The 27,597-nt window shown below is 36.1% G+C and overlaps 1 protein-coding gene across 1 annotated transcript; it reads left to right on the forward strand.

Moving 5' to 3' along the window:
• The first annotated feature begins 8,174 nt into the window (after positions 1 to 8,174).
• LOC135223125 (uncharacterized) lies at positions 8,175 to 25,600 on the forward strand. Its single transcript, XM_064261630.1, has 11 exons — positions 8,175 to 8,448; positions 10,822 to 10,951; positions 12,455 to 12,617; positions 13,067 to 13,169; positions 14,083 to 14,271; positions 17,540 to 17,721; positions 17,863 to 19,333; positions 19,720 to 19,928; positions 21,559 to 21,786; positions 23,491 to 23,667; positions 24,861 to 25,600. Exons 1-11 carry the CDS (start codon positions 8,175 to 8,177, stop codon positions 25,008 to 25,010), a joined length of 3,276 nt encoding a protein of 1,091 aa, XP_064117700.1. The 3' UTR covers positions 25,011 to 25,600.
• Positions 25,601 to 27,597: the final 1,997 nt, after the last annotated feature.

Here is a 27,597-nt window from a genome sequence, read left to right on the forward strand (position 1 = left end):
CTATGTTGACAAACAGCACAATAGTGACTACTATTATCAGTAGACTAATAAATGAAAGAAATGGTGCTATCTGTTTCGTATACAAGTAATAGTTATCAACATAATTCAAGTTCTCAAGTTCCTTTAATCCTAGCTAAGACAATTTAAACTTGTCTATTGCAAAAGTGTAATTCTTATATGGCATACGTTTGATGAAATGATATTCAGTGAAAAGGTGTGGCTCATAGTATAATTGATTTGGTATAATTAACTTACATTGTGTTGCAAAAGACTTGATATTCTTTCATTTCAGTTGAGTGGTGACATTAGGACAAGGGACTCTTGCTATAACAGTATCTAATGAAAATACAAAGTATTCATTAACTATAGTTGATTCAAATGACTTATTAAATGACTGTGTGCACACATCCTTTTCTTGATTTTATTTTAAAATCAACTTTTGGATGCAGGAATGATCATTGGTCGTCTTATATAAGTTATCAATATCACATATATACTCTTTTTCTTTCAAAATTACGCATACATTGAATTGTTCATCCGTTAAAAAGGCTAATATTAATCCATGTTCTTCCAATGCAAAATGAATACTAAGGCCCTTTCTAATAATGATCTGATTTTCAATATACATAGGAAAGGGATAAACAGAAACTAGCACATTTGAAATTTTCGTATTAAAAGGTAGAACTAAAATAATTCTGTTATGGATTATTTTGGCACTTGTCAAATTATAGTACATGAAAATATCTTCTACTAAAGGTGTGCAATGTTCCTCAATTATATAAAACTTAATAATGTCTTCTAATTCTTTTGGAGTGATTCGTGTTGTAACATCACTTCACTTTCCAGTGCAAAGGTTTTTAAAAACTTTATATTTTCTATCTTATTGAGTTCTTTTGTTACATAACTGATTTACTTGACTTATGGAGGCTTTCAATTTTTTTTCTTTTTGTGAGAGGCAATCACTTTATTTATCACTGTGCCAGTTGCGGCTGCCCACTTTTTCAGTCTGTCAATTATTTCCTTTTCTTGTTCTACACTTGCTTCGGCAGCAACTCCAAACACCTGATTTAGAGCAGTTCGAATGAAGGGTAAGGGGGATCTTTTGGACCTTGATCTCAGTGTGTTATCTATGTTCATGCTCAACTTTTCCAATAATGACACTGCACTGTTATTATCACCCTTCTGTAGGTTTGCTTTCATACTATTTTGGATATCTCTTAGTTCACTTTCACGTTTGAGCACTGTGGAAATATCTACATATACTGACTATTCCAAGGTCCTTGATCATTTTGACTTTCCATGTCTTTTTAACAGGGCACCTTTTCTTATCTCCAATTCTGAAGAGATTAGTCCAATCTAAACTAGTGCTATGATGAGCCGCATGTTTGCCTCTGCAAAAATTAGACTTAACTAGATTTTTTTTACATATAGCCACATTAATTGCACTGCATAAATCACAGTTATGATATTTTCAGTCCAACACTATTTACATAATACTATATACACATTTTTACCTCTTTCAGTTTCTTAGGTCATACCTCGTTGTAATTGGATTTTCTACAGTATTTTCCTTTCTTATGTTATCTATATCTTCAGTAGACCATGGATCTCTTTTCACTACCTTTACATGATTCCAGTGAACTACCTTTTCCTTCATATCACTTTTATTTATTACTCTGTATTTATGTAATTTTAACACTTCTATTACTCTATATGGCCCAGTGACTTGGGGAGAAACTTTTACATTTGGACCTTCTGGTACATGATTCTTAATATAAATTTGAGTACCCAGTGTAATGTCTGGTTTAGTGGTATTTTTGTTATAGCATTTTTCTGGAGTCTTATGTTACATATGTATATTATATATATATATTATATATAAAGATATTTCTATATATATATATATTTATATATTATGATATATATATATATATATATTAATAATATATATTAATCCAAGGCGGGTCAGGGAAAGGCACTATCCATATGCATTTTATTAAAATATAATCCGACGTTTCACAACTCCACATAGTTGCATTTTCCAGGCTGCAAACAAGCGAACATGGCGATCAATAAACTAATAAAATCCGAATTACATATTAAAATTACATTAAAACATTCAGAATATAATTAATAAAACATTTACTTAAAGAACAAGCAAATGGCTGGTGACAACCTACCCAGAAGGAAGTTAAAAACATACTAGTCGTACAGAGTTACGACGAGAGAGAGAGAGAGAGAGAGAGAGAGAGAGAGAGAGAAACAATAACAAACATACAGACAGAGAAAAACAGCTCAACAAGGCCATCAGGCAATAAACAATTGTCTGGATGACGTTTGGGAGTTTAACGGTGGTACAGTCAATTTGATAATAATGGATTCCAGTATTGTTAAGTCGTTTTCTTTTTGTACCTGTCCTACTATTGAAAAATCTTTATTGTCTATATAGTTTTTACATATTTTTGAATGGTTTTTGATATTAGATTGTTCAGGGCTAGACAATCTACTCCCAGTTCTGAAGCTGACCCCTCTGTGAGCATCAATGCGCACTCGCAACAGCCTCTTTGTACATCCGACATAGATCCCCTGACTACATCTGGGGCACTTGTACTTATATATAACGTTGGATGTAAACAAAGGACTGAGCTTGTCTTTGAACTTGAAGAGTGAGCCAACTGTTCGGGGATTCTTCGGAATGAGTTTCAGGTTGAGGGCCGGTAATTCCTTTTGAATGATCGTTAGAAATTTCTTCCTGAAAGTGTCATCTTGTATGTAGGGGAACGCCGCGTACAAATTCATTTTAGGGACAGTGTGATATAGAGGAGGTGGCGTCATCTTCTTATTCAACATATTATTTAACTGTCTGAATAGTTTTGATGGAAAACAGTTGTTCCTGAAATAGTTTGAAAGAGTTGTTATTTCTTCATGAAAGGTCAGCCAATTAGATGACAGAGTAAAAGCCCTGTGGAAGAGGGTAGAAACAGCGTTTAATTTAAAATTGAAATAACACGAGCTATAAAAATTCATCCCTAAACCCGTAAATGTGCCTTTACGATATATACCCGTGTGGAATCCTACCGAGTTCTTGGAAACAAGAACATCCAAAAATGGGAGTTTACCATTAGATTCTTTTACTAGCGTAAATTTTATGTAGGGGTGTTGGGTATTGACGAAGTCCAAGAAAGAATCTGCATTAAAATCTTGTTTAAATAGGACAAACGTGTCATCAACATAACGTTTATAAAATAAAGGGAGGAAGGATAAGGGGCAAGTATCCATTATGTGCTCTTCCAGAGAGTTCATAAAAATGTTTGCGGACGTAGGTCCCAAAGGACTTCCCATGGCCATTCCCTCCACCTGTTTGTACAGAACTCCATTGAAAATGAAGGCTGTGTCTAGCACGGCCAGCTCTAAAAACTGTTTAAAAAGATTCTTGCTGAAATTATGAAATAAAGCATCGTCATCTGGACACAGCTTTTATTTTTGATGGTAAAGCGTACATACAGGTCGATGGTATGGCGATGGGATCCCCTTTGGGTCCTACCTTCGCCAACATTTTCATGTACTCCCTGGAGGAGCGCCTATTGGATGAATGACCATTGGCTTACCATCCCCTTTTCTATAGTAGATATGTCGATGACACCTTTATACTGTTTAGGAATAAAGATCAAGCTGATAAGTTTCTCGAATATGCCAATAATAAGCACACTAATAATAAGTTTACGATTGAGTATGATAAGGAAAACAAACTTCCTTTCCTAGATGTAATGGTTTTTAGACACGATGATCATTTTAATACTACGATTTTAAGACAGAAAACTTTCACTGGCCTGGGTTCTAATTTTTATAGTCATTGTTTTTATAATTTTAAACTAAATTCCTTATCAACCCTCTTCCACAGGGCTTTCAGCATAACTTCTGATTGGCACAATTTCAATAATGAAATACTTTACCTCCATCAGTACTTTATTGACAACTGCTTTCCATCCAGATTGTTTCACAAACATCTTTACAAATTTCTGAATAGTATTTTCCATCCAAAATGTGAAATACCCACAGTACCTAAATTACTACTATATGCAAGCATCCCTCTCATTCATGATAAAAATTTCTATAGGGAATTACGGCAGATAATAGATAGTTTTTTTACCAGCAATTGACCTAAAGCTAATACCTTGTAATCCAATGCCCATAAGATAATTTTTCAAATACAAAGAGACCCTTCACCCTCTGATGACCTCGGGAGTCATTTACCTATTTAATTGCCCCAGATGTAACCTGGGGAAATATGTCGGATCCACCCGCAGGTTGTTAAAAGTAAGATTGGATTCTCATCGAGGCGTGAGTTATCGAACTGGTGTTAAATTATCAAATCCAGAATTCTCTTGCATACGTGAACATGCAAAAATATGTAAATTTGATGTTAGCTACAAGGATTTTAAAATCATAGGCCGAACTCCTAACGACCAACAACTGGTAATCTTGGAATCGCTTTTTATTAAACAGCTTGTCCCTCAACTAAATACTCAGACCACCTCAACACCTCTATACCTCTCGTGAGGTCAAGTCGAAGCTGATCCTGGCCCGAACTGTCACTCGGTCTGTGCCCTCAGCACCATTGGTAAACTCTCTTCCTTTTTATTGTACTGATGATTTTATGTTGTATGTAAAAAAAAACTCTTTATTCTTTATTTTATTCCGAGTTTGTTTCTTTAATGTATGTTTCTATTATTATATAGCTTTGAAAATGGGACTTGAAACGTCGCAGCTAAATAAAGTACTTTAAAAGGAATGAAGAATTGTCCTTCCCCTTCACACGAAAGTGCTATATATATATATATATATATATATATATATATATATATATATATATATATATAAATATATATATATATATATACATATATATATATATATATATCATATATATATATATATATATATATATATATATATATATATATATATAATATGGTACAAATGACAAATAAAAGATCCTCAGGAATATTTTCAGATTTTTCTTTTAGATGAAATTAGTGAAAACTAAGTCACACGGAAGGAAAATATTTTGAAAAAAGTCACGAGATCCAGGGTTAAGTAGGCCTTGATATTTAATTATGCAACACTTTAGAATACCGTGAGGATAGTTTTAGGAACTCTATCCTTCATGTGAGGAACACAAAAGAAGGCAAATAACAAATAATCATAATATGAAAAAAAAAATATAAAATGAGCATATAGCTTGACTTGGCAAAGATTATTTGTCAGTGATCTTACGAGAGTACGTTTGGCGAAACGGCCAAGCTGATAAATAAAGCTCTTGAAATGTTACTCCTTCTCAGCCTTTTTAAGTCTCGAAGGCTTACCATCATTATTGCAAGGATGGACGCATCAATAATCAACAACTGATGGACGTGAAACGGCAGATTTCCATCCACTTCGACACCATTGAGGACAGTCGGCATGAAAGATAAGCGATCATTTGCGCGACATTTCAGCAAAGATTGACTGCTCGTGTTCCATCTGAGCCAGGAGCTGAATATTAAGGGGAAGTGTTTCTCTTCACCGACAGATGGTGACACAGGGTGGTAATTATTAACAGCGTGACGCATCCCGGGCGCACACGCACGCAACACACGCACACAAGCACACACACACAAAAACGATACTTGTCAATCGGCGGGTGCAGGTCTAAGTATGTGTTTGTTTGTTGGTTTGTTATTGCCAGCGCATGTTTAATTCCTGTAATGTTACTGCGTATGCAGCGTACATAGAAATATGCGTATGCAACTTATGTGAACTTAAGAAAATTTTCTGCTTAGAAACATGAACAGCAATTATTATATATTATATATATTAAAATTTACAGAGCTGACTACAAATCACCTGACCTTTCTGTTCATGGCTGACCATCGAATAATTTTGACTACTCGAAGATCTGTTGTCCTCAGGTATTTTCCTTTTGTCATAGTTAAAGATAACTCCGTGGTATCAGTGGAGTTTACTTATTTTCATCCTGGGTAACCCGTCACTAAGGATAAGGAACAGAACAAACCCTTCTGCCCAGAACACATTGCAGAACCTCAAAAACATGAAAACCCCTTTCATTTTATAGTATTTACTTTTTAAGGCTTATATTACGAGTGTAATTTTGCGTGTTAAAAATTCAGGTCTTACAGGGTAATGGTGGCAGTATTGTATAATATCAATAAGAGCATTATTGGTCCAGTTATCATGTTAGCGACAGTATGAATCAAGTGAGTTCTTCCACGTATATATTCTTCCTGCTACTTTTACATGAACCGGTGGAACTCTTTTGAGATAGGATTACAGTGTTGCATTTTTACCTATCTTACTTAGCATTAAAGGATAAGGTTCCGCTATCTACCAAATTGCAGCGTTTGATTCAGATTTAAAAGTTATGAAATAAAAGGAATTGCAGCAACCCCAGTTTAGTATAATGGACACGTTTCTTGTGAAAAGAATAGGGCCTCTCATCTTCGTTATGAATATCATAATAATGAATGTTTTAATTATGAAAGAAAATCAGTTTCGACGAATAAAATGGACTAGATCAAGCAGACAATAATTAATAAATAACGGTAATATGTGTAAATTTCCTTCATTTAAAAAAAAAATTAAGTTTTTGATCAATGAGTAGAAAACGTGATTTTTTTTTTTTTTTTTTTTTTTTTGCTAGCATGAAGAGTTTACAATATGTCCATATTTCCTTACTAATATTTCAAGAGCAAATACTCCTCTGTGTTTACTTTATTCATTTATTTTTTGTAGATCCACATCATGTTGCATAAATAGAATTGAGCTTTGTCAGTATGTTTGTTGGAAGTTAGAAATTTGAGTGCTGTTGAAAATAAAATATTTGCTTTTATTGATTTTCAGATTCATTCGCCAGTTATCGATAGACTAGTGAAAGGATTTTAGGAATTATGATGATAACAACCTTTTAAAGGAGTCAGACAACTATACGTATATATAATATATATATAGATATATATATATATATATATATATATATATATATATATATATATATATTCCTCGGATCTACCAACCAACGAAAAAAGGAATTACCAAGTATGGTCAGTTCTGAATCTTACCAGAGGCAGTTTTCCACCTTCCTGGCATATTATTGCAAATGTATAATAAAACGCCAACCTGACTGTTTCACTTATTTTACGTTACAGGAGAGATTCTCTTGTTAATTAGTCACCATATGCTTCTCATTACTTATATCTGGATTTCTTGAATTAGCATAAAAAAGAAAAGCGCCTCAGTGGCATGATCGGTATGGTGTTGGCGTGCCACCTCGGTGGCAGCAAGCTCGATTCTCGGCCATTCCATTGAGGAGTGAAAGATGTGTACTCTCGACGTGGTTCGGAAGTCACGTAAAGCCGTTAGTCCCGTTGCTGAGTAACCACTGGTTCCATTCAACGTCAAAACACCATACAAACAAGCATCAAAAAGAATATGAAAGATAAAGACTGGTTGAACGTAATAACAATATTTTCGGTGTTATACAACTGAAAGACCCTATGACCAAAATTGTTAATTTTTTTATTTTTTTTTAGAAAAATACATTTATGCAGATTTACCAAATTGTTATCCGATGACACCAATGGGTCCATTTAATCAAGGAGACAGCTGGCGAATTTCCACGATTGTTGTAGAAATTCCTATGAAAATGAGCTAACATTATAATCGAACAAGGTCAAAGGCAAAACCTCGGACCTGAAATCCATCGGAAGAACGGTCAGAATAAAAAGTCAAGAAGTGGAAGGGAATAGAAAATTGCTTTTATCTATTTATTTGCAATAGATCTGTGAAGCAAATATGAATACAGAGACTGGAGACGATCATGGCCAAGACCAAGACTCGAGAATGGGGCGCATAAGTCATGGACTCTACCATGCAAGTTTAAAAGACAAAAGTTCTGGGCTTAAGTATTGATATTACCCGCGGCAGTTAAAATTTTGTTGCCTGGTAGTTTAATAGGCGGCAACTTTAGCGACCAATGAAACGGTCGAAAAGAACATCTATTGATTGCCAGGTTACTGCTCAGGAGAATCAGTCAGCCAGGAGGGCTCTTCGTGAGCAGCGCTCGGTGAGCCTAGTTGCACATTGCTCCTGATGGTGCCTCGAGAGTAGCCTCAGGGATGAAGATCCTAACCCTTCTCGTAAACATTCTGAACCTGATTGGCTGCAAATCCACTTCACTGCCTGAGGGTAACCGCTCCAGGAAGCTGTGGCACAAACTGTTCCGAGACGTCGAGAATGTGACCTACGCCTGCAATCAGGTCATTCCATTCAACCGTTTACCAAAGGAGGCAGAGGAGCACTTCAATGAAACGGGAGGCTTCTGGTCACTTTCCTTCGACGATGTTAGACGTGTGGGACATCTGGAGGATTTCATCAGCCGCCTGAGGAAAGGTAACGTGAAGTTCGATTATCATTGACAGGTAATTTAATTTCTTTTTGGAAGTTTGTGATAATACTGAAGGTTTATCGTATTAAACAATAAACAATGATATAAAAATATTATACCTGATTGATCACTAGCTTTGATGGTTTTTGTATTGGAATTCTTATTCATACAACTTGACAATGTTACACTGAGCGAAACTTGCTTTTCCGAGGCTGATGCTTCGGCTGAAGAGGTCACACCAAATTAAAATTATCTTTCTTTTATTGTTTAGATTAACCTTTAGTTCTGTTATTGTGATGTAGTATTCTTATATTTAGAGGAACATAAGTCTTCTACGAAGTTATCTGCACGAACAATCTTTCTGAAACGGAAGAAATGAGAATAAAAATAAAAATAAAGTAAGGAAACACTTCGATGGAATCCTCACTTTGTCCTTCTTGGGTACCTGCTGACCTATTTGTTACATCAGCTGACTTTAGGAATTTCTCTTTACTAACCAAATGCCCGTAGGAGGTTAGTGACGTCAGTGCACCTCGTGCGGTGCACTGTAGGGATTACTTAAGGTTCTTTGCAGCGTGCCTTCGGCCCCTAGTTGCAACCTCTTTCGTTTCTTTTACTGTGCCTCCTTTCGTATTCTCTTTCTTCCATCTGACTTTCCAACCTCTCCCAACAGTTGATTCATTGTGCAACTGCGAGGTTTTACTCCTGTTACACCTTTTAAACATTTTACTATCAATTTCCTTTTCAGCGCTGAATGACCTCATAAGTCCCAGTGTTTGGCCTTTGGTCTAAATTCCATATTCAATTCAGTTTACCAACTAAATGTAACTGGGTCTTACAGACTGGAGTTTAGAGGTATTTCATCGGAAGGACGGAATTTCCAGGAGCAATTTTGATGACAACTGTGGGATGGAATCAGTCCCGAGCAAGGAAGAACTGCGCTTCTTCAACGCGAGGACTTTCAGTTGTCAAGGAGAGGAGAAGCGCCTTTGCTTTTTCCAATTCAAGATATCACTCGGTATCTGCCTCCTTCAGAGGTAAGTGATCCTTTTAACTGGAAAGTTATTTCTGATAATCTTTTACTTCTGAAAAGGATGAACACGTCTTTGATAAAAATGTGTTCCTAATTATAGGATTAAATAGAAATTTGTAAGACCTGAAACTAATTTATTTGAGTTTTTTATCTTTTTTTATTTAACTTGACGCACATAATAGTTTCTTCCCTGTTCAGACAAGGTGAACATTTTATAAACTGTTCGTTTGCATTGCTGTATCATCCCAGTAGGTCTCATATTTACCAAAGAAAGCCAGAGGCAAATGCATACAGTTTTTAATCCGCCTGATAGTCTCGATTTTGATAATCCCAGAGGATCATCATAAAAATAATGTTATATCAAATGCATAAAAATTTAGATAAAAGCTGAAGATTTCCTAATAACGGGGGAGAAAACCTAGAAAGAAAAATGTCTAAATTTCACTTAATTTTCAAATTTGTTTACAGTTCTTTCAGCTTTGTTCCGACCATTTGAGTATAAAGAAGGATGCCAAAAAAATCTCATGGTGAATTAGCAAATCATTACCATTTGCTATTCTAGTATTGTGTTTACAAAAAATAATCATCTTTAATAAGTCTTTATTGCTGAATGTTAAGTTGAAAGCTACCCTCTCGGCAAAAGTGAACTTCACAAGGAAAGTTCTTAATGTAAGGCTTTGCAAGAGTAAGAATCTGTTTCTGTGGATCAGTTTCAATTCTTAAAAAGAAAAAAAAACAACGTGGGACTGTCTTGGCAAATTGATGAAGTTGGCGAATTTTTTTTTATATATCTTTACCTTATGTTTACTTGCAAAAACTATCCAACTTTTGTGGGCTTTCTCATATGTTCTGTAATCATATTGATGTGATTCTAGCTATTTTTAATCAAGCAACGCCTTTATGCAAGATATCTGCCGTTCACTCGTAAGTGATTTGGAAATTATGAATGTCAGATATAGAATTTACAATTAATATAGATATTTTAGGGAATATTTTTGGTCATTTAAGCATTTTGTAAAGTGGCTGTATCACCAAGAGATGGACATGTTAATGATGATGTTATAAGGGATACAAATTTAAGTAAAATTTGTTTTTTAAAATCTATTCTTAATGAATGACACCACATAATTCTCGTTATTTCATTTGCATAGCCTGATCTGAGTTAGTTTCTTAGATATTTAATATTTCGTCATGTTTTAAACGAAAAAACAAAATAAAACTAATGGATCTGAGATGTCCCCCACTATACAAAGAACCAGTTAGCTATTCTGACGTGCCCCTGAACGGAAAAATTGACATGTAAGCAATTTTTTCCAACTGATAAAACAATCAACAATTATTACAGGGATGTGGCAATCGCCGAATGGGTACGATACTGGTCGACAGGATATAGGCCATCCTGAAAACATTTCAGCTATTCATTTAAGTGCTTTAGAAGCAGCCTTGGATTTCCTAGATTCTCTCCACTCACGAAGGTAAGTGGAGGCCGCGTTCCAGAAGTCGTAAGGCCAAACGCGAAACGCGTAACCTTATCATATGAATTCCGTTCCACAGGAAACTCTCAGGAGGAGCAAGACCTCTAGAATGGAGAACAGGTAAGACTCGGAGAGTAGAAACAATCCGACGTATTTTTACTGAAATGAAATTATGAGGGAGCTACGCACTAATAGGATTGAGACGCAATGGGCACAATAAATACGAATGCAAAAAGACGTTACAGTTTCAGAATTGAAAGGGAAGTAGAATTAAATTCTTCGCTATAGAAAAAATGAATCAATTTGCTGGGACTTGGTGGAAGTTTTATATATAAAGCTGTTTGGTGATTTTGAATTTTATGATAAAAGTGAAGTTTTATATAATATATATACATACATATATATATATATATATATATATATATATATATATATATATATATATATATATACATGTATATATATATATATATATATATATATATATCTATATATATTATATGTATATATATATATATATATATATATAATATAATATATATATATATATATATATATATATATATATATATATATATGCGCGCGCGCGTGTGTGTGGTGTGTGTGTGTGATAACTGAAGCACGAAAGTTTGGCACGTGATAAATGCATAAATAAAGGTATAAGTCACGAAGAAAAGTGAAACACTGGAATAGCTGCAAGCTCTTTCGACTCAACATCCTTTCCTCAGTTTGCTAAGTAAATGACGTTGAGTCGAAAGATCTTGCAACTACTCCAGTGTTTCACTTTCCTTCGTGGTTTATACCTTATATATATATATATATATATATATATATATATATATATATATATATATATATATATATATGTATGTATGTAGTATGTATATGTACATACATACATACATACACGTATATATGTCTTGTCTGTGTGAATGATTAATAATTGAATGGATTAAATGGTTAGATAAATTATTGGAAGGTTCAGATGTGTGAAATAAGAGAAAGGCTGTAAATATTTTGTAAAATAACTGATGTTTGTTGAGGACAAGGTTCTGAGTCTGGAAGACATCAGCAAAAAATGGCAAAATCTAGTAAAGATTTTTTCTTTCCAATTCTTTTGAATAAGATATTCCTCACGTATCTTAGTAAAATGTCTTCTTTAATTATTTCTTTATAACTTAACTTTATTTTTTCGAAGTTTTGTCCCCACGAAATATCTTCCTTTAAGTTTGGTTTTACAAATGATCGTTTTTTATGTTTTACCGTCATGCTTTTCACTTAATCATGATGAAGCAATCCCAATTCTTAGTCTCATTACATCTAGTCTGAATTCAAGATGGATTTTAACGTCTACATTTGAATTCAAGAGAAGGTTCACTCACAAATATGGTTGAGGCATTGCTATAATGTATCTAAGATAAAGTTAGCGTGCCCCAAGTTTAGACAAGGCGCATTGCTAGTATTTTATTTAAGCATCGCACAGTTTTTTTCCCTCTGTTGCAGAGACAACGCAATTATTCGAGTTAATCCAGTGCCTTTCCTATGGCAAGACGTATTTGTTATGTACGCTTGGCTTTCTTGGGTGACTATTTTCACCTCGCTCATCGTAGCCTACAGCACCTTCTCCCAGTCAAAAGAGCAACACTGCAATGCTGCTCCAGATCAGGTAAGTCTCCTGGTAAAAGGAAAAAATAGTGACTTAGTTTCTGGGTGTTGCCGCCGTGTTACAAATGAGTGGGGACATCAAACTAATGACATGGCATCTCTAGTTGAATTTGTTTCTGCTAGGACTATCTCGACTAAATTCGGTATTGTTGGTGTTGTTCCTGATACAGAAATGATAGGGCAATATGTTGAATAAAGATGTAATATGGAATTTGCGATTCCAGAAAAACAAACTTTAAAAAAATACAACTAAACTCGTTTCTGGTTATACTGAGAAAACTGTATGAACGCCAAATTCATTGCGCCCAATACCCGAGTTAGGAAGTTGAAAAATACCTGTTTTTATTACTAAATCAAAAATGGTGATTATCACAAAAAAGGACAATCGTTAAGAAACTGCAATTGAAACCATAAGGCTTTTACGTGACTAAATATCCTCAACTTTTTCAGACGAACTCGCCTGTAATTGTACGCCTGTCTTCTGTACCTTACCAAAGCAGGACACACTTGATGTGGCTGTTAGTGATGGGGACGTTCTTTGCATTACATGATGGTAATTACTGTACTTCCTAACCATGTCTGACTGTATCCTCTGTCTTCACGACTTTACCATATGAAAATAAATAGAGGACTTGAGTCCTTCTCTTTACTCTTGGCATTTTATATTACTTCTTACATTCGCCTCTAGATTATTGCTCAGTGGATACCTGATAAAACATTTGGTTATTTTGCTGTTCATTTAAATAATATCTTAACGTCTAGATTGTAGCATTGCTTCATCGGCACTGATATTATATTCTAATTTTTATTTTCTCCAAAAATAATTACTCTTTTCCGTTTAATAAAATAATGGGATCTCTCATCGTGAAGTCTGCTCTTCATTTCATTAAGATTCTTAGTTTTCATCGTTTTCCTCCTATCAGAGTAGTCTTGTACTCAGGCCCTCACTATTACAAAATATTGTCCAGAAGGCGTACTACTTTCTCGCTAATTCTTTTCTTTCCCATCTTCCTCAAGGGTGCTCTCTCTCTCTCTTTCTCAATTCGTGTTTTTTTAGATTAACTGGAAAACCAAAAGGAGGCGAGTAACGATCCTATCGCTCTCACCTTTCATTCTGCTTTCTTTCTCTATATTTGACTTGAAACATTTTGCTTGTAGATCAAATTGGAGTGTAATTTAAATCCATGCTTTTGTCATCTAACCATAACAAATGTTCTTATCATTTTGAATATTCCTACTGTCTAAAATCTAGCTTAATCATTAATTATAGCATTCAATACAGTTTAACAAATCCGTTTGGTTTGTTCTCTGAGAATTTCATTTGCATTACATGCAGCTTTTCATACGAAATCGACAGCTGACAAGAATTAAGAGCCATGAAATTCTACGGCAAAGCCTTATCGTATTGAAACACGAATATTTCCCACGAATCCCGAAGTAATGCTTTAAATCCTTTTATACTGCAGGAGGAGAGGCGGCCGTCCACTTACAGACAGACGACGTAGCCAGAGGCGAGTCTGGTCTCACATGGCGTTACACACTTCCAACTCTACAAGAATTCACCTTCTGCGTTCGACTCTACTCATACAGGAGCCGTTATTCGGATTACTTCTTTTCCTACGCCATTCGCGATAGCGACAACGAGCTGGCCTTTCGTAAGTTCTTAGACTGCTTCTTGCAAGGGTGGAGAGAGTTCCAATATTCTTGCAGTTCAGAATGCGCCATGAGCTTAAAACAGTGGTTCCAACCTTTTTACTATCACGCCCTCCTAAGAGGTGGCCGTTCCCTTCACACCCCCCACCCCTTGTATCTATAAGTAAATTACCTTCCAGATTTAAAGGAAAATTGTTATCAAATGGGAAAGAGAATGTGTGTGTTTATTTTTGGGGAAATGAATTAGTGAGATACTAGACACTGCTTCTTAGCTACTAGATACTGAATGCATGGTTGAATGCCAGAGGGTACACAGCGTAAGTCTCCTTCAACATTCAGCCAGTTTCTGTGTTTGGTCCTGAGAGCAGCAGGCGTGGAAAATGCAGCTTCAAAAGATGCATGGATCCGAACATATATAGGATCCGAACGAGTCCAGCTAGGGGCAGCAGGCTAGACTGGAGGAAACGAACGTTGTAAGACGATACTTTTGCATTTTTTCATAAAGTTCTGAGTATTAGTTCCTCACTCTTGTTAAGATAATAACGAATATATTTAGAGAGTTTTTTATTTTTCCTTAGGGATGGCGGCCCCTCCTGGAAATTGCTGATAACCCCTAGGAGGGCGCGTCTTCTAGGTTCAGAACCACTGGCGTATAAGGTTCCAATATTCTGGTACGAGTTGTGATAGCTCTAATATTCTGGCAAGATGATCCCAGGAAATTTCAGTAAACTTTAAAAGACTTTCTATAGTTGCAGCGTGCTTTAAATAGCTTCGAAAGTTCCAGCATACTTTAATGAGGAAGAAGTTTCAGTGTATTTTAACGTGGTCATAGAGCTTTAGAGAGGTCCATTATTCACGCAGGCACTTGAAAATATTGACATTAATTTTTCTTGTTAACATTTTATTATCAGTCAAGTTACATAAGAATTACTTGATAATGACTGAGAGAGTGTGAAACTTTCACTGCAAGTGCTGTTAGTACAGCAGCCTAAATATCGAGAACGATACATTTGCTTAAAAAATTCATATCTCCTCCACCGGATATCTTTCATTCCCATTCAGTTTAGTTGAATCGCTTTATTTATTTTTTTCTTAATTCCTGAGTACCTACCCAAGTTTGGTCTCAAACTTGGCAGTGATAATTACCTAAAAACTTGCTGAAAGTGTAACTTTCTTATTTCAAGATACGACTGATGTGAAAGTTAAGAAAATTAATAAACTGATTAGCGACGGTTAATCAGTTAACGACAAAAATACAATGATTTTGGTCAGTTCTGAAGCATTTCATCATAAATCCTACCTTATTTTAGTCCTCTTGGAGAATCGTAAACATTCCGATGATTTTTTCACAAAGATAAATTCCTCCAAAGGCGATTTGATTTGAGAACTCTGTCATGGGCCGAGCTTTAAGAAATGGCCAACCTTCGTATAAGGAACGCTTGCTAACGCGGGATTAAAGGCTGAAAATCATCGAAAGAACGGAACAGGCTTTGAAATTGATCCCCTATTCTTGCAGATAGCAACAACATTCTTTGAACAACATCACCAATTAGCAGTAAATGTTCCCCGCTGTCGAACTTCTCAGTTCCAGAGGTCCTTTATTCCTCACACCGTTGAACTGTGGAACTGTCACCCTGAGGCTGTCGTTCGAGTGAGGACTCGGTGCATTACTACCCTAATTCAAATATCCTGGTAGTTTTCTAATTTACTTACATATTTATTTATCTATTTATTTGTTCGTTATTTTATTTGTTTCCTTTTTAATAAGTGGCCTCTTCTATCTGTGTTTTTCAGCACCTGTTGCCTCCCTAATGAACACCATATTCTTTGGAATCTTGAATTTAAGTCAGTGTCCCCTGTGGGCTTGTTCCATGTGAATAGGGTTCATCTTCTGAAAAAAAAAATAATCATCATTATAATAATAAGCAGTTTCTTGCCGCGACATTTCGTCTGGCACTTCCAGACATCCTCTTGGTGGAGGGTGGGTGAGGGACTACCCCTCGCCCACCTTCCGCCATGAGGCTGCCTGGAAGTGCCAGACGATACATCGTGGCAAGAAACTTATAATTATAATTATTATTCTTTAAAACTATATTAGACTTTCAACCTATATATAAGTCATTAATAATAATAATAATAATAATAATAATAATAATAATAATAATAATAATAATAATAATAATAATCAGCAACTTAGCTATAAAGTTATAGCCTCAGCACCCACTTCATCAATTCCAGTAACCTTCTTGAGCATAAAGCACTAATCCTTGATCAGGTGTAGTGCCAACTGACTTTTTGAAATAGGAATAATCCAAATAAGTGTGATTGTCACGTAAATAAGACTAGAATGAATACCTGCTCTGATCCCACAAAGAACTGAATAGGAAACCATCGCGTTTTCTCTTATTCCTAATTCCTATGTGTTTTAAAAAAAAGTCAAAGACAAAAGCACTTTAATCATCTCTGAATAAATACGGACGCATGTCTATACACACACACACACACACACACACACATATATATATATATATATATATAGATATATATTATATATATATATATATATATATGAAATATATGTATATATATACATATATAGTGTTCCAACTTCAGCAATTCCTTTGGGGAGAAACTGTTAGCTTCATGCTCTTCATAACTGATTGCAACCACTATAGTCGCCTAACTACCTTGCAGCATAATTGCAATCCTAGGTTAACTGTTACTTTGACATTTCATCGTCAAGGAATCGGATTTGGGTCCCGTCGCTTTGTAGATGACGATACTACCCATCAGAACACGAGGCCCAAAAAGTGAGAGCGAAACTGAGGTACCATGCAGCTTGGTACCTTTTTCTCTAAGGCATTTTTCAAAAGGGAATGACGATTATTTCCATTCCCTTGGACTGAAGATAAATAGTATGTGAATATAGATGTTAGAGCTACCTTGCGATAATGGTCATCGCTTTTCAGTATCTTTTGAACTTGAGAGTAGACAAGGCTCAAGTACACACATGCCGTCTCTGAACGACTTTTCTTGTGTAGACTGATAATAGTTGATGTCGTAAACGAGGCATAGTTACGCTTTCAGTGTTCGCCACCTCTAAGGCTTGATAACTATGAGCTTCTCTAATACAATGACAATGAGCAACGGACGTTTGCTGTGGCGAAAATGGCATATTGTACTTTTCATTTTGTATAAAATTTCACACGAAGAATACTTTCCTATATGAAACCTTTGACATTCATTATCTCAGTCATATCTTTTTTTCAGATATTAAATATGACATAAAAGAGCTTCGAATGGCCTGTTGCGGAAAGAGAATCTTCCACATCCTCGACATAGACCTAGCACCACTGAGGTGGTTCTACTTTTGCGCCGCTGTGAATCTGTCATCACTAACAGCGACTTTCGTCCACTCATTGGGCACCGCGAATGGTACCTTGGATGACTCAGTAAGGGAAATGAGCAAATAGTATTGTACAACACCAGACTTTGACCTTTTTGAAAAGTTTTTTTATCAGCCCAGTTGAAGAACACTTGTATCTCTCTCTCTCTCTCTCTCTCTCTAATGATACCCTTTGTGTTTCTTACAGAGGAAAGGACTTCGAGAACCACTTCTCGTGAATGGGGGTGGCATAGTCATTCTCGGACAAGATCAGGACGAACCAGGAGGCGGAACAGACAAAGAGCAGAGTTTTAATGGGATTATATCAGATTTGTATCTGATGAAAGGCTTAGCAACTCATCAACAAATGATGGAATACATTGAGTGCAACAACGATGCCATATGGCAGTCTTCTCCCCTCATACATTTCCATAACATATCTCAAGACTTTAAGCTTGGGCCTTACACCGAGGAGAAGAGGAACATGAGTACCTGTCCTCCAAATAATAAGATTTATTCCATATTCCCTGAGCCACGCAATTATAAAGAGGCGCTCCACTTTTGTTCAATACTGAATGGCAGGATGGCTCTTCCTCTGGACGATGAAGATAATGTGATGCTTTACAGCGAAGGTAAGAATTACTCGGTGAAATGTTCTGCTTTTGAGAAATCCGGTGGCGTGTGGGTAGGAGTCGAATGGAACAATAAGAAACGAATTTGGCAGAATACTTACACCAAACAAGCATCAACCTTTAAAAATTTTGGGGTTGAAATAAGTCCTACGGCTGAAGATCCCTTATGTGTCCTCTCTCGAACCCATTCGGATTCTACTGACATAAGAAGAGATGGCAATTGGGACATCGAACTTTGCTCAAGAAGTGTCTGTACAGCCTGTCAGTTTGAAGATTCCAGACCTCTTAAAATCAGGGGCTTGTGTGAGGAGTCAATATTTGATAGACAGTATTATGTTTATAACAGAATAAACGAACGTCCTGTTTTCAATGGGATGAGGTGGACTAAAATTGCCTGGAATAATAGCCAATCAGCCTATGACTACACCTGGGTGCTATACCAGATCGCTGAGCCCAACGTGCAAGCTAGGATGGTGAGAAAGTCCGAGTTGGAGTATCCCATTGGGGTGCACGAATTCGAAGTAGTCGGAGACAAATGTCCGGGGAAACTCATTCAGCTGAAGCTCACATCTTGCCCAGATGGAATGTACACCTGTAGCGATGGGAGCTGCATTAAAATAGACAAGAGGTGTGATTTAGAATTAGATTGTGCTGATCGAGGGGATGAACTTGGCTGCGTCACTGTGATACTACCACCTGGATATGACAAGCGTATACCCCCGCCAAAAATAGATAGTTCCACGCCTGCGCAAATCTCCTTTGATTTCATAATTCGGCTTATCAGAAAGTTTAGCTTGCTGGATTCTAACCTTGTTGTGGACTTTCTGATCACAAGAAGTTGGTTCGATTCTCGTGTACAATACAAAAATTTACACGAAACCAAAAACTTAAATCTCATTGACGGCATAGTTGACGTGATATGGTATCCGGATGTTACGCTTCTTGGGGCAGACCAGAGTATTGCTACATCTGAGATTTTAAGCACTACTGGATGGGGCCAAAGACTCACAGAACCTGAACCAGACGATGATAAACGACTTGATGAAGGTAACATGAACTGAATTCTATGATCATCTTTTCAGTTTTCATTTTGCAATTGATACCTGCGAGCACTGTTCATTCAGAATAAATACCTAAAAGCCCTAAACGAGATCGCATCTCCTTCCTGAGTGTGAATAGATATTTTTTCTCAACCAGAGCACACAATATTGACTAACGGGCACAAGAAATTCTTTAGAAATGATACTGGTACTGCGAATTCACTTGATTTTATAACTTTCCATTTAACAATGTGTGTAATGTTCGTGGCGAGATCGCGTACTGCTGCTTGTTTTCCTACTTGACAAAGATCTTTAAAACAGTTTTTAAAAATAGTGAAATACTTACCCATGATATACAGCTATTTTAACAGGTCCTGCTTTTCTGTTTTTCAGACGTGTTTTTCTCTGGCAGCGGTAATCTCCTCATGTTAGAGCGAGAGCTTACTGTTACTCTGATGTGTACCTTTGACTTGACAATGTATCCTTTCGATTCTCAACGCTGCCCATTAATCTTTTACGTGGGGGATTATACGAAGCATTATGTGAGCACAGTACTGAATAAGGTGGAATTTACTGGAACGAGACGTCTATTTGAATACCTGGTAAGTGGAAGAAAATGTAAGAGAAAGCTGAATGTTTTGTTATTCGTTTATCCTTGCAGCTTGTCTTACATCCGCCATTTTTCCCCTCCATACTATAGAAATCATGTTTACTTTAAACCAACTGAGTTAAGGCAAATGCGTAATATGTGTTGTGGGAAGGGATGTACCTTCTAAGCTGATATAGTGTATTACAGCACTTTATTTCAAATGGCTGAAATCTGAATATTTAGAAACCAGGAGCAATGAGTTAGTCAAAGCATATTCAGTAATCCTTTGGCCCATAGTGTTCAGTAGAGATACGGTGCCTCTGTGGTTCTACACACACACTCGTATGGTTTCTTTCACGTTCGTTGCTTTTTGGAGAAGGCTTTGGGTTTCAAAGGGTGGGTCTTTTATTGGTTCCTCCCCTGGGGGGCATTAGGAGGCCCGTCTTTCTGTCTGCTCCATGATTAGACGTTGACCCACTTACGTAGTCTTTGACATTCTATTTATTATATAATATAGACCCGTTTGCCATCCCGTATTCTATCACCAAAATTTCAGACCGCTTTAAACACTAATCCTATTCCTTCATTTTAACTTCTGTTTTTACACTGCCAGCCTTCCTTTCTTTATATACTATAGGCAGATGTAATCGTTACCAATTGTAATTTAGAATTTAACCCATCTCATCCTTTCCTAACGGTTAATTAATACAATATCCAAATATTCTTCAGATATTGATTGTAGTACCTATATATTGAAAATAATGTGACTCGCTAATCTCCGTACTCGGATACGAAGTTTTAAAAGTTTCCAATTTATACTGTACTTAATTTATAAGCTTTCTTATACGAAGGTCTCTTGTCATGTAACCCAAATTCCTTGTATCTGCAGCCTTAAAACCGAGGGGCTGTTTCTCCATTTGCCAACGCTACCGTCGACGTTGGCGTTGGCAACGTTTGTATAAATTTCGTTGTCGACACTGACGTCGACGTCGGAGTTGTCAATACAATATACAGCGCATCTTGAATGGCCATCACTAAAAAAAAAACGCTTCTTATAATTTGCTTGTGAAAATCTTTTATTCAATTTTACGAAACAAAATCGGCATTCCCAGCACCGAGCAATAACTCTCCTTTCCTGAAAGAGAACCACTTTGCCTGTCTGATACGGGCATTCGCTCTAGGGTTGGAATAGCAGAACGTATAATGGTACATTAGCAATTATCAACTTTCTGTTCTTCCCAAAAGCCTTTGAGATGCAGTTCGTAATTTAGATAGCTCAATGGGGAACTTGGCAGTGATGAGGTGGATGTTTATTTGATTTTGGCCTTAAATTTTTAGCACAAGTTCATCACATCACTGAAATCCTGTGTGAAGTTCAAGAAGTAAAACTTTTTTCTTTTAACCATACATCTCTTTAAATACATCTTAAAGTATAGACAGTCGAACAAAGGAAAAGTAGTGAGAAGTATTTTCACCGCAATTATTGAAGCTTGTGATATTCTAAGATGATAACTTGTGGTATCGTTAGACTTATAGTTTTTTCTTCTTCTTTCTTTCTTTCTTTTTGAGGTTTATATAATATGGTAGCTTTCGGCTATTGGTAACTGCTAGTTATTAACATGATTATCCTCTGCACTTGAAAGGTGACCAGCATTGAACACGAGCCCTTAATCTACCAAAACAAGAGCGGCCAACAAATACAGATCGTGATGACCAATCTCTACGGTTACTACATCAGCGGCGCCTACATCCCAACGCTTCTGCTGGTGATCATCTCCTACTCGACTTTCTACTTCCCGCTGGAGGATTTCACGAACAGGATCATGGTGTCTTTGACGTCCTTACTTGTCTTGGCATCTCTCTTCTCACAGGTAGGATGACGTAATCTTCTTTGCTTTCTTTCAGTTAAGAATTTATGCGAAGTAACACGATGTTAAATCAAACTCACTGGCAGTCTTGTCAATTCGTTCTTTCCTCCATACGAGATATTTCGTGAATAATATTATCACTGTCTTTTCTAGAAGCAAGGCATACAGGGATTTAACTCGTGCTCCCCTTCAAATATAATATGAAACAATATCTCCGATATAAATAAACCATACCATTAAAAATCATTTGTGTAGCTCAATAATGAAAGCTACAGTAAAAATATTGATTTAAAAAAATAATAAAATAAAAAGGGGGTGGGGGGAGTGCCACATCCCGTGACACACCCCGAGACAGACCATTGAACTTAGACCTACAAAATTTAATCATGACTAGAAAAGCTGAAGATTATCAAGTATCCCGTTGCAGTTGATCTAAACATTCTTCTTAGAGCAGCTATTGGTCTAGCAATATCGTAGTCCGTTTTATGAGCTTCCACGATTGTGTGACTAAACAATGTTGCTCAAGGCATGATTACGTTAAGAAAACAATCTTAGTAAGTTTCACTGTATTTTCAAATATTGATTTTTTTTTTTATCTAAAACAGACGTTTCATTATGGGGCACGCAAGAATAAACGAGAACTTTGTATTATGAAAGTGGAAAATAACAGCTATGGAAATCATATTTACTCATGAGTGTCAACAAAATGATAAAAGTTTGATTTGAAGAGGTTTGGTTATGTGGAAAGAATAGAGGATAACCGCATGGTGAACAGGATATGTTACTATGATGTCTTGGTAGAAAGGAGGGGAGAGAGTGGGAGGTTCTGGTGATTAGATGGGGTATGTCAAGTGTTAGAAAGGAAGGACTTGATACTCTTGAAGAGGTAAACCGCATTAAAGAAAATGGCGACAGGTTTAGTGTGTGTAGGGAGAAGGGGGCGGGGAGTGTTCTGCATTGGAAATAGTTATATTAATCAGTTTCGTCGCAAATGGCAAGGAAAGTAATTATTTTATTTATATTTAATCAAGTCTCAAAAAGTGGAAACTTATTTGCAATGTCTATTGCATCTGATATAGGGAAAACAAAAAGAACAGTCAAACACCAGGCAGGCTACTGCCACAAAAAGGCTCCTCAGTGGCGTGGTCGGTATGGTTCTGGCGTGCCACCCCGGTGGCCGCAAGTTCGATTCTCGGGCATTCCATTGAGGTGTGAGAGATGCGTATTTCTGGTGATAGAAGTTCACTCTCGAGGTGGTTCGGAAGTCACGTAAAGCCGTTGATCCCGTTGCAACGTAAAAAAACACCATACAAACTGCCTCAAAAAGGGTCTTTGTCTAGTATCAGGTTTAATACCTTTCATTTGCTAGGGGTTTTAACTCGGCCGCAACTAAAATGTGGAGTAGTTTACTTAGTGCAGTTATGGAATCTTCTGATCTCCAAATGTTTAAGAGAGGAGCAAAGTTATTCTTGCTTTATGCATACGCCTCCTGATTTTAGGTGTACTATCAGTTTTATTTTCTATTCCCTCTTATTTACTCATTTATTCCCTTGTCGCATAACTTGTCTCTCGCTGCACTGATATCATCTTTGGAGGTCTCTTGGGTTTATATTCTGTCGACTATGTCCATTAGGATTTTTTGCTGAATATTTAAAAAAATAATAATAATTGGCGAAGGATTAAAACGACATTATCTCCCCATTTCAGATCGCTTCCGGTTTACCCAAAACAGCCTACATGAAACTGATCGACGTCTGGTTCATCTTCTGCATTTTGGTGGACTTCGTCATGGTCATCCTGCTGGTCATCATAAACTCCCTCGTCGACAGCCAGGTGTCGCATACCCCCATCCAGGTTCTCAGCGCAAATGATTTTTCTGGAAAGGTAATTCTTACTATTCACAGATCTGCCTAAGAGGAATTTGAAAATATGGAAGGATTTATCAAAAACATATTGTAGCAGAGAAAATATAATGTAAACAAACACACGAGAAGGTAAAATAAAAGAGCAAGGGAGCAGTTTCAAAGGAAAATCCCGACTGTTAATACTGTTACTACTACTAGTGCTGATCTGACTATGCTCATGCGCTGCAGCAGCTCGTAAAATCTGACATTCTCCTCTAGGAAGATCTAAAGATGAATTCGAATCATTTCAATAGGCAGAAGAAATAATAAAAGCGTTGATTTATGAATCTGGCTCTCAAATTAATCAACAACTTTATATCAATTTAGTTTCATTGTTTTTAAGTCACAACTGTAAGAGCTTGAATATTGAGATTAATGAAGAAAAAAGGTATGTCCGACAAGTTCAGTATCCTCTGAATTTCTGAATATGTATCAAAAATCTTCGATTTAATTCAGAGGTACGCAGACACATATGGTACACAGATATATAGTACAAGTTTGTCATCATTCAGAACTATTATATTCTTCAAGGTGTAATCAGAAGGAGTCATTAAATAATCGAACGGTGTGTATAGCAAATTACTTGCAGTACACTGGAGAGGTTATTGTTTAACTCAATTTTGCGACCTGTTTCCTTTGATCAATGGAGATTAAATTTGCATATTCACTCAATCCCGGTGACAATACAACCTTGCATGATCAGTAGGTCAGCAGTGACATCTAGTGACTTCTCCCAGTATCTCAGCATTTTTATAAAACACCTAGGATTTTTCATACCTTCTTTGACTCGGTAGAATAAGTTAGTAACTCTACGAGTTTTTAAAAACCTTTTTCTTGACAGAATATCACGTTCAATTACGTTAACTACAATCATAAATCAGTTACAATTTCTGTCAAAACTGAAAAGAATAAATATATATATTATATATATATATATATATTATATATATATATATATAGATATATATATATCATATATTATGATATATAATATATAAATTATATATATATATATATATATATATATAATATATATATATTGTTTGAAACAATTTGTCTGAAATTAACTAAAAAGTAAAAAAAAAATGCGTTTTGGAATCGTGGTGTGTCTTGGAAAATATTTTTGTACTTTTTAGTACATTTTAATTTTTTTTTTTTTTTTTTTTTTTGCAGGTGCCAGTGATGAAGTCGGCGCTCAGAGTCGACGGCAAGCTATGGAATAAAATGTCCCTGATCCTGCTGCCGATTTGCGTCGGTCTGTTCATCATCGTTTACTTCTCTGGCGTTGCTTACAATCTGGGCAGTGTCAAGGATACGTTTTAAGCCCCAGAATGTTACTGAGCGACTGCTGGACTGGATGATCGGTTGGGTTGATGATTATGTATATAAGCGTATTCCTGATAGAAACTAAATTTAGAGGTATTTACAATTGACTATTTCTCTTGCTTTTCTTTTCTGTCTTTTGAAGACCATGTCAACTTTCCAGTTATAATTTAATTTTAACTAATAAAGTACGACCATACAATAAATAAATAAATAAATAAATAAATAAATAAATAAATAAATAAATAAATAAATAAATAAACTCAATAGTGAAAGAAGGTAAAGACCAAGATAAGGATAAAAATGTAATGTGGAATTTGTGATGACTTGTGGGTACTGTCAATTAATCTAAAGAAGGGATTGTTGACGTACATCAGAGGGTCAGCATTTGAACAAAGAACTTATACTTATGATTTAATATGCAGTTTTTATTTCTTAACGTGTGAAGAAGTTCATGATTGCTAGTCCTTAGAGGTATTTACAATTGACTATTTCTCTTGCTTTTCTTTTCTGTCTTTTGAAGACCATGTCAACTTTCCAGTTATAATTTAATTTTAACTAATAAAGTACGACCATACAATAAATAAATAAATAAATAAATAAATAAATAAATAAATAAATAAATAAATATAAATAAATAAATAAATAAATAAATAAATAAATAAATAAATAAATAAATAAATAAACTCAATGGTGAAAGAAGGTAAAGACCAAGATAATGATAAAAATGTAATGTGGAATTTGTGATGACTTGTGGGTACTGTCAATTAATCTAAAGAAGGGATTGTTGACGTACATCAGAGGTTCAGCATTTGAACAAAGAACTTATACTTATGATTTAATATGCAGTTTTTATTTCTTAACGTGTGAAGAAGTTCATGATTGCTAGTCCTTCAAGGCATCTCGATCGTTTCCGCTCAAGAAGAGAAGAAGGAATGAAACTGACAAATGGGACAGGCAATTCAATACCCATTTCTAGCCCAGGCCTGATGTGAAATAAGGAAACACGAGCATGGATGGTTAGGATAAGTAAGCCTCTTGATAATAGAAAGAACATGAGACGAGAAACACGGACAGAAGAAGAGAATGCCGATAAACTTGAGAAAAACCGAATAAGTTAAATTTCATAAAAGGTGAATGATTCAGATTTGTTTTGTTTGAACTAAATAGGACAGTTGCTGTGGGGGAGGATGAAGCTAAGCAAAATTAAAAAGTGCCTAATTTGACAAAACCTGAAGTTTTTCATGTCATCTTAAGCCCAAAGATTCCCAGGTTGACACAAAACACAGTTCACTAAAATTTAAATTGAGTCTCAGTGTAAAGACTAAATTAAAATTTGCACCTATTCTACTGCTTCCAGGTGATGTTAAAGTTCTTGATTATGGTTTGTTCACAGTTTGTCTTCTTTCGCGAGGAATATATTGTAGGATAATAAATTTGCTTACTACTCCAGGAATAAATTATCTACGGGCTGCTCTAGGAGCAAGATCCCGTGCTGGCATAAGGCCAGCTTAATCTCAAACAACATAATAAATTATCAGTACCCAGTTACCCGTCCTCGTGGCTTGTCTCGCTCACAGAACGGACGAAACCGCTCGAAAAACGCCAAAACACACCTCGAAGATGTTCCGCGATGGGTCCGTTAATGGCGTCGGTGTCGTCCTCGGAATGGAGCTTTCAGAGACCTAAACTGTGGCGCCTTATTGAGTCCGCTAAAGGTTCTCTGGAGGTGAGCGGCCGTAATTAGTCCGTTAAAGGCTGGGCCTAAATACCGCCATCTTGATGTCACCGTCAGAGAGTAAAGCGGCAAATAGACGGTCAATCATAAATGGGCAAAATGGGTGATTGTGCATACATTACCGTCGTGTGTAGTGCTGTCCGTTGGTAAAAGTAGGTGATTGGGCATTTCTCTTTTTGGATAAAAGAATGCCCCATTAATGGTGTACTGTCTGTAGCAATGTATACGCAATCACCTCATTTGAGCCCGAGTCGTCATGGCGAGTAGAGCTGGTGATGAGAAATTTTGGTCCAAGTTTTTGGACATTTATCATGATTTACCAGACTTGTGGAAGGTTAAAAGTGAGTCTTATAAAAACGGGGCATTAAAATCTGAAGGAAATGCCAGACTGATTGACAAATAGAGCCATGGTTGTTCGAAAAATAAACTCTTTCCGCTCAAATTACAGAAGGGAATTAAAGGTTATTAACAGTGAAAAGTCCGGAACTCGATCAAATGATATATATAAGCCCTCTGTCTAGTACTATGATAAACAGACATTCACTATGATGGTGGTGGCCATATAAAGCAGAGTTGCAAGAAAAATGCAAGATATTAATGTAGCAAATGCCTAGTCCGATTAAATTTTGATAAATGTAGTATGTGCATTAACTTACCACACTGTCTAAATAATTTCTTTGTGAGGGGCTACACTTGCAACATTGTAACAAATAACATGACTTTATTTTGGTTCTTCAAATTTACCAAGTAGGAAGAGAAAAACGTTTACCATAACGTTTATGTATGAATTTTGAAAATTGAGAAAATACATTAAATTTCAGCACACGTAGTCACAGCGTTCCCACTTGG

This window comes from Macrobrachium nipponense, chromosome 8 (genome assembly GCF_015104395.2).
Source record: "Macrobrachium nipponense isolate FS-2020 chromosome 8, ASM1510439v2, whole genome shotgun sequence".
NCBI classification, from domain to species: Eukaryota; Metazoa; Arthropoda; class Malacostraca; order Decapoda; family Palaemonidae; genus Macrobrachium; species Macrobrachium nipponense.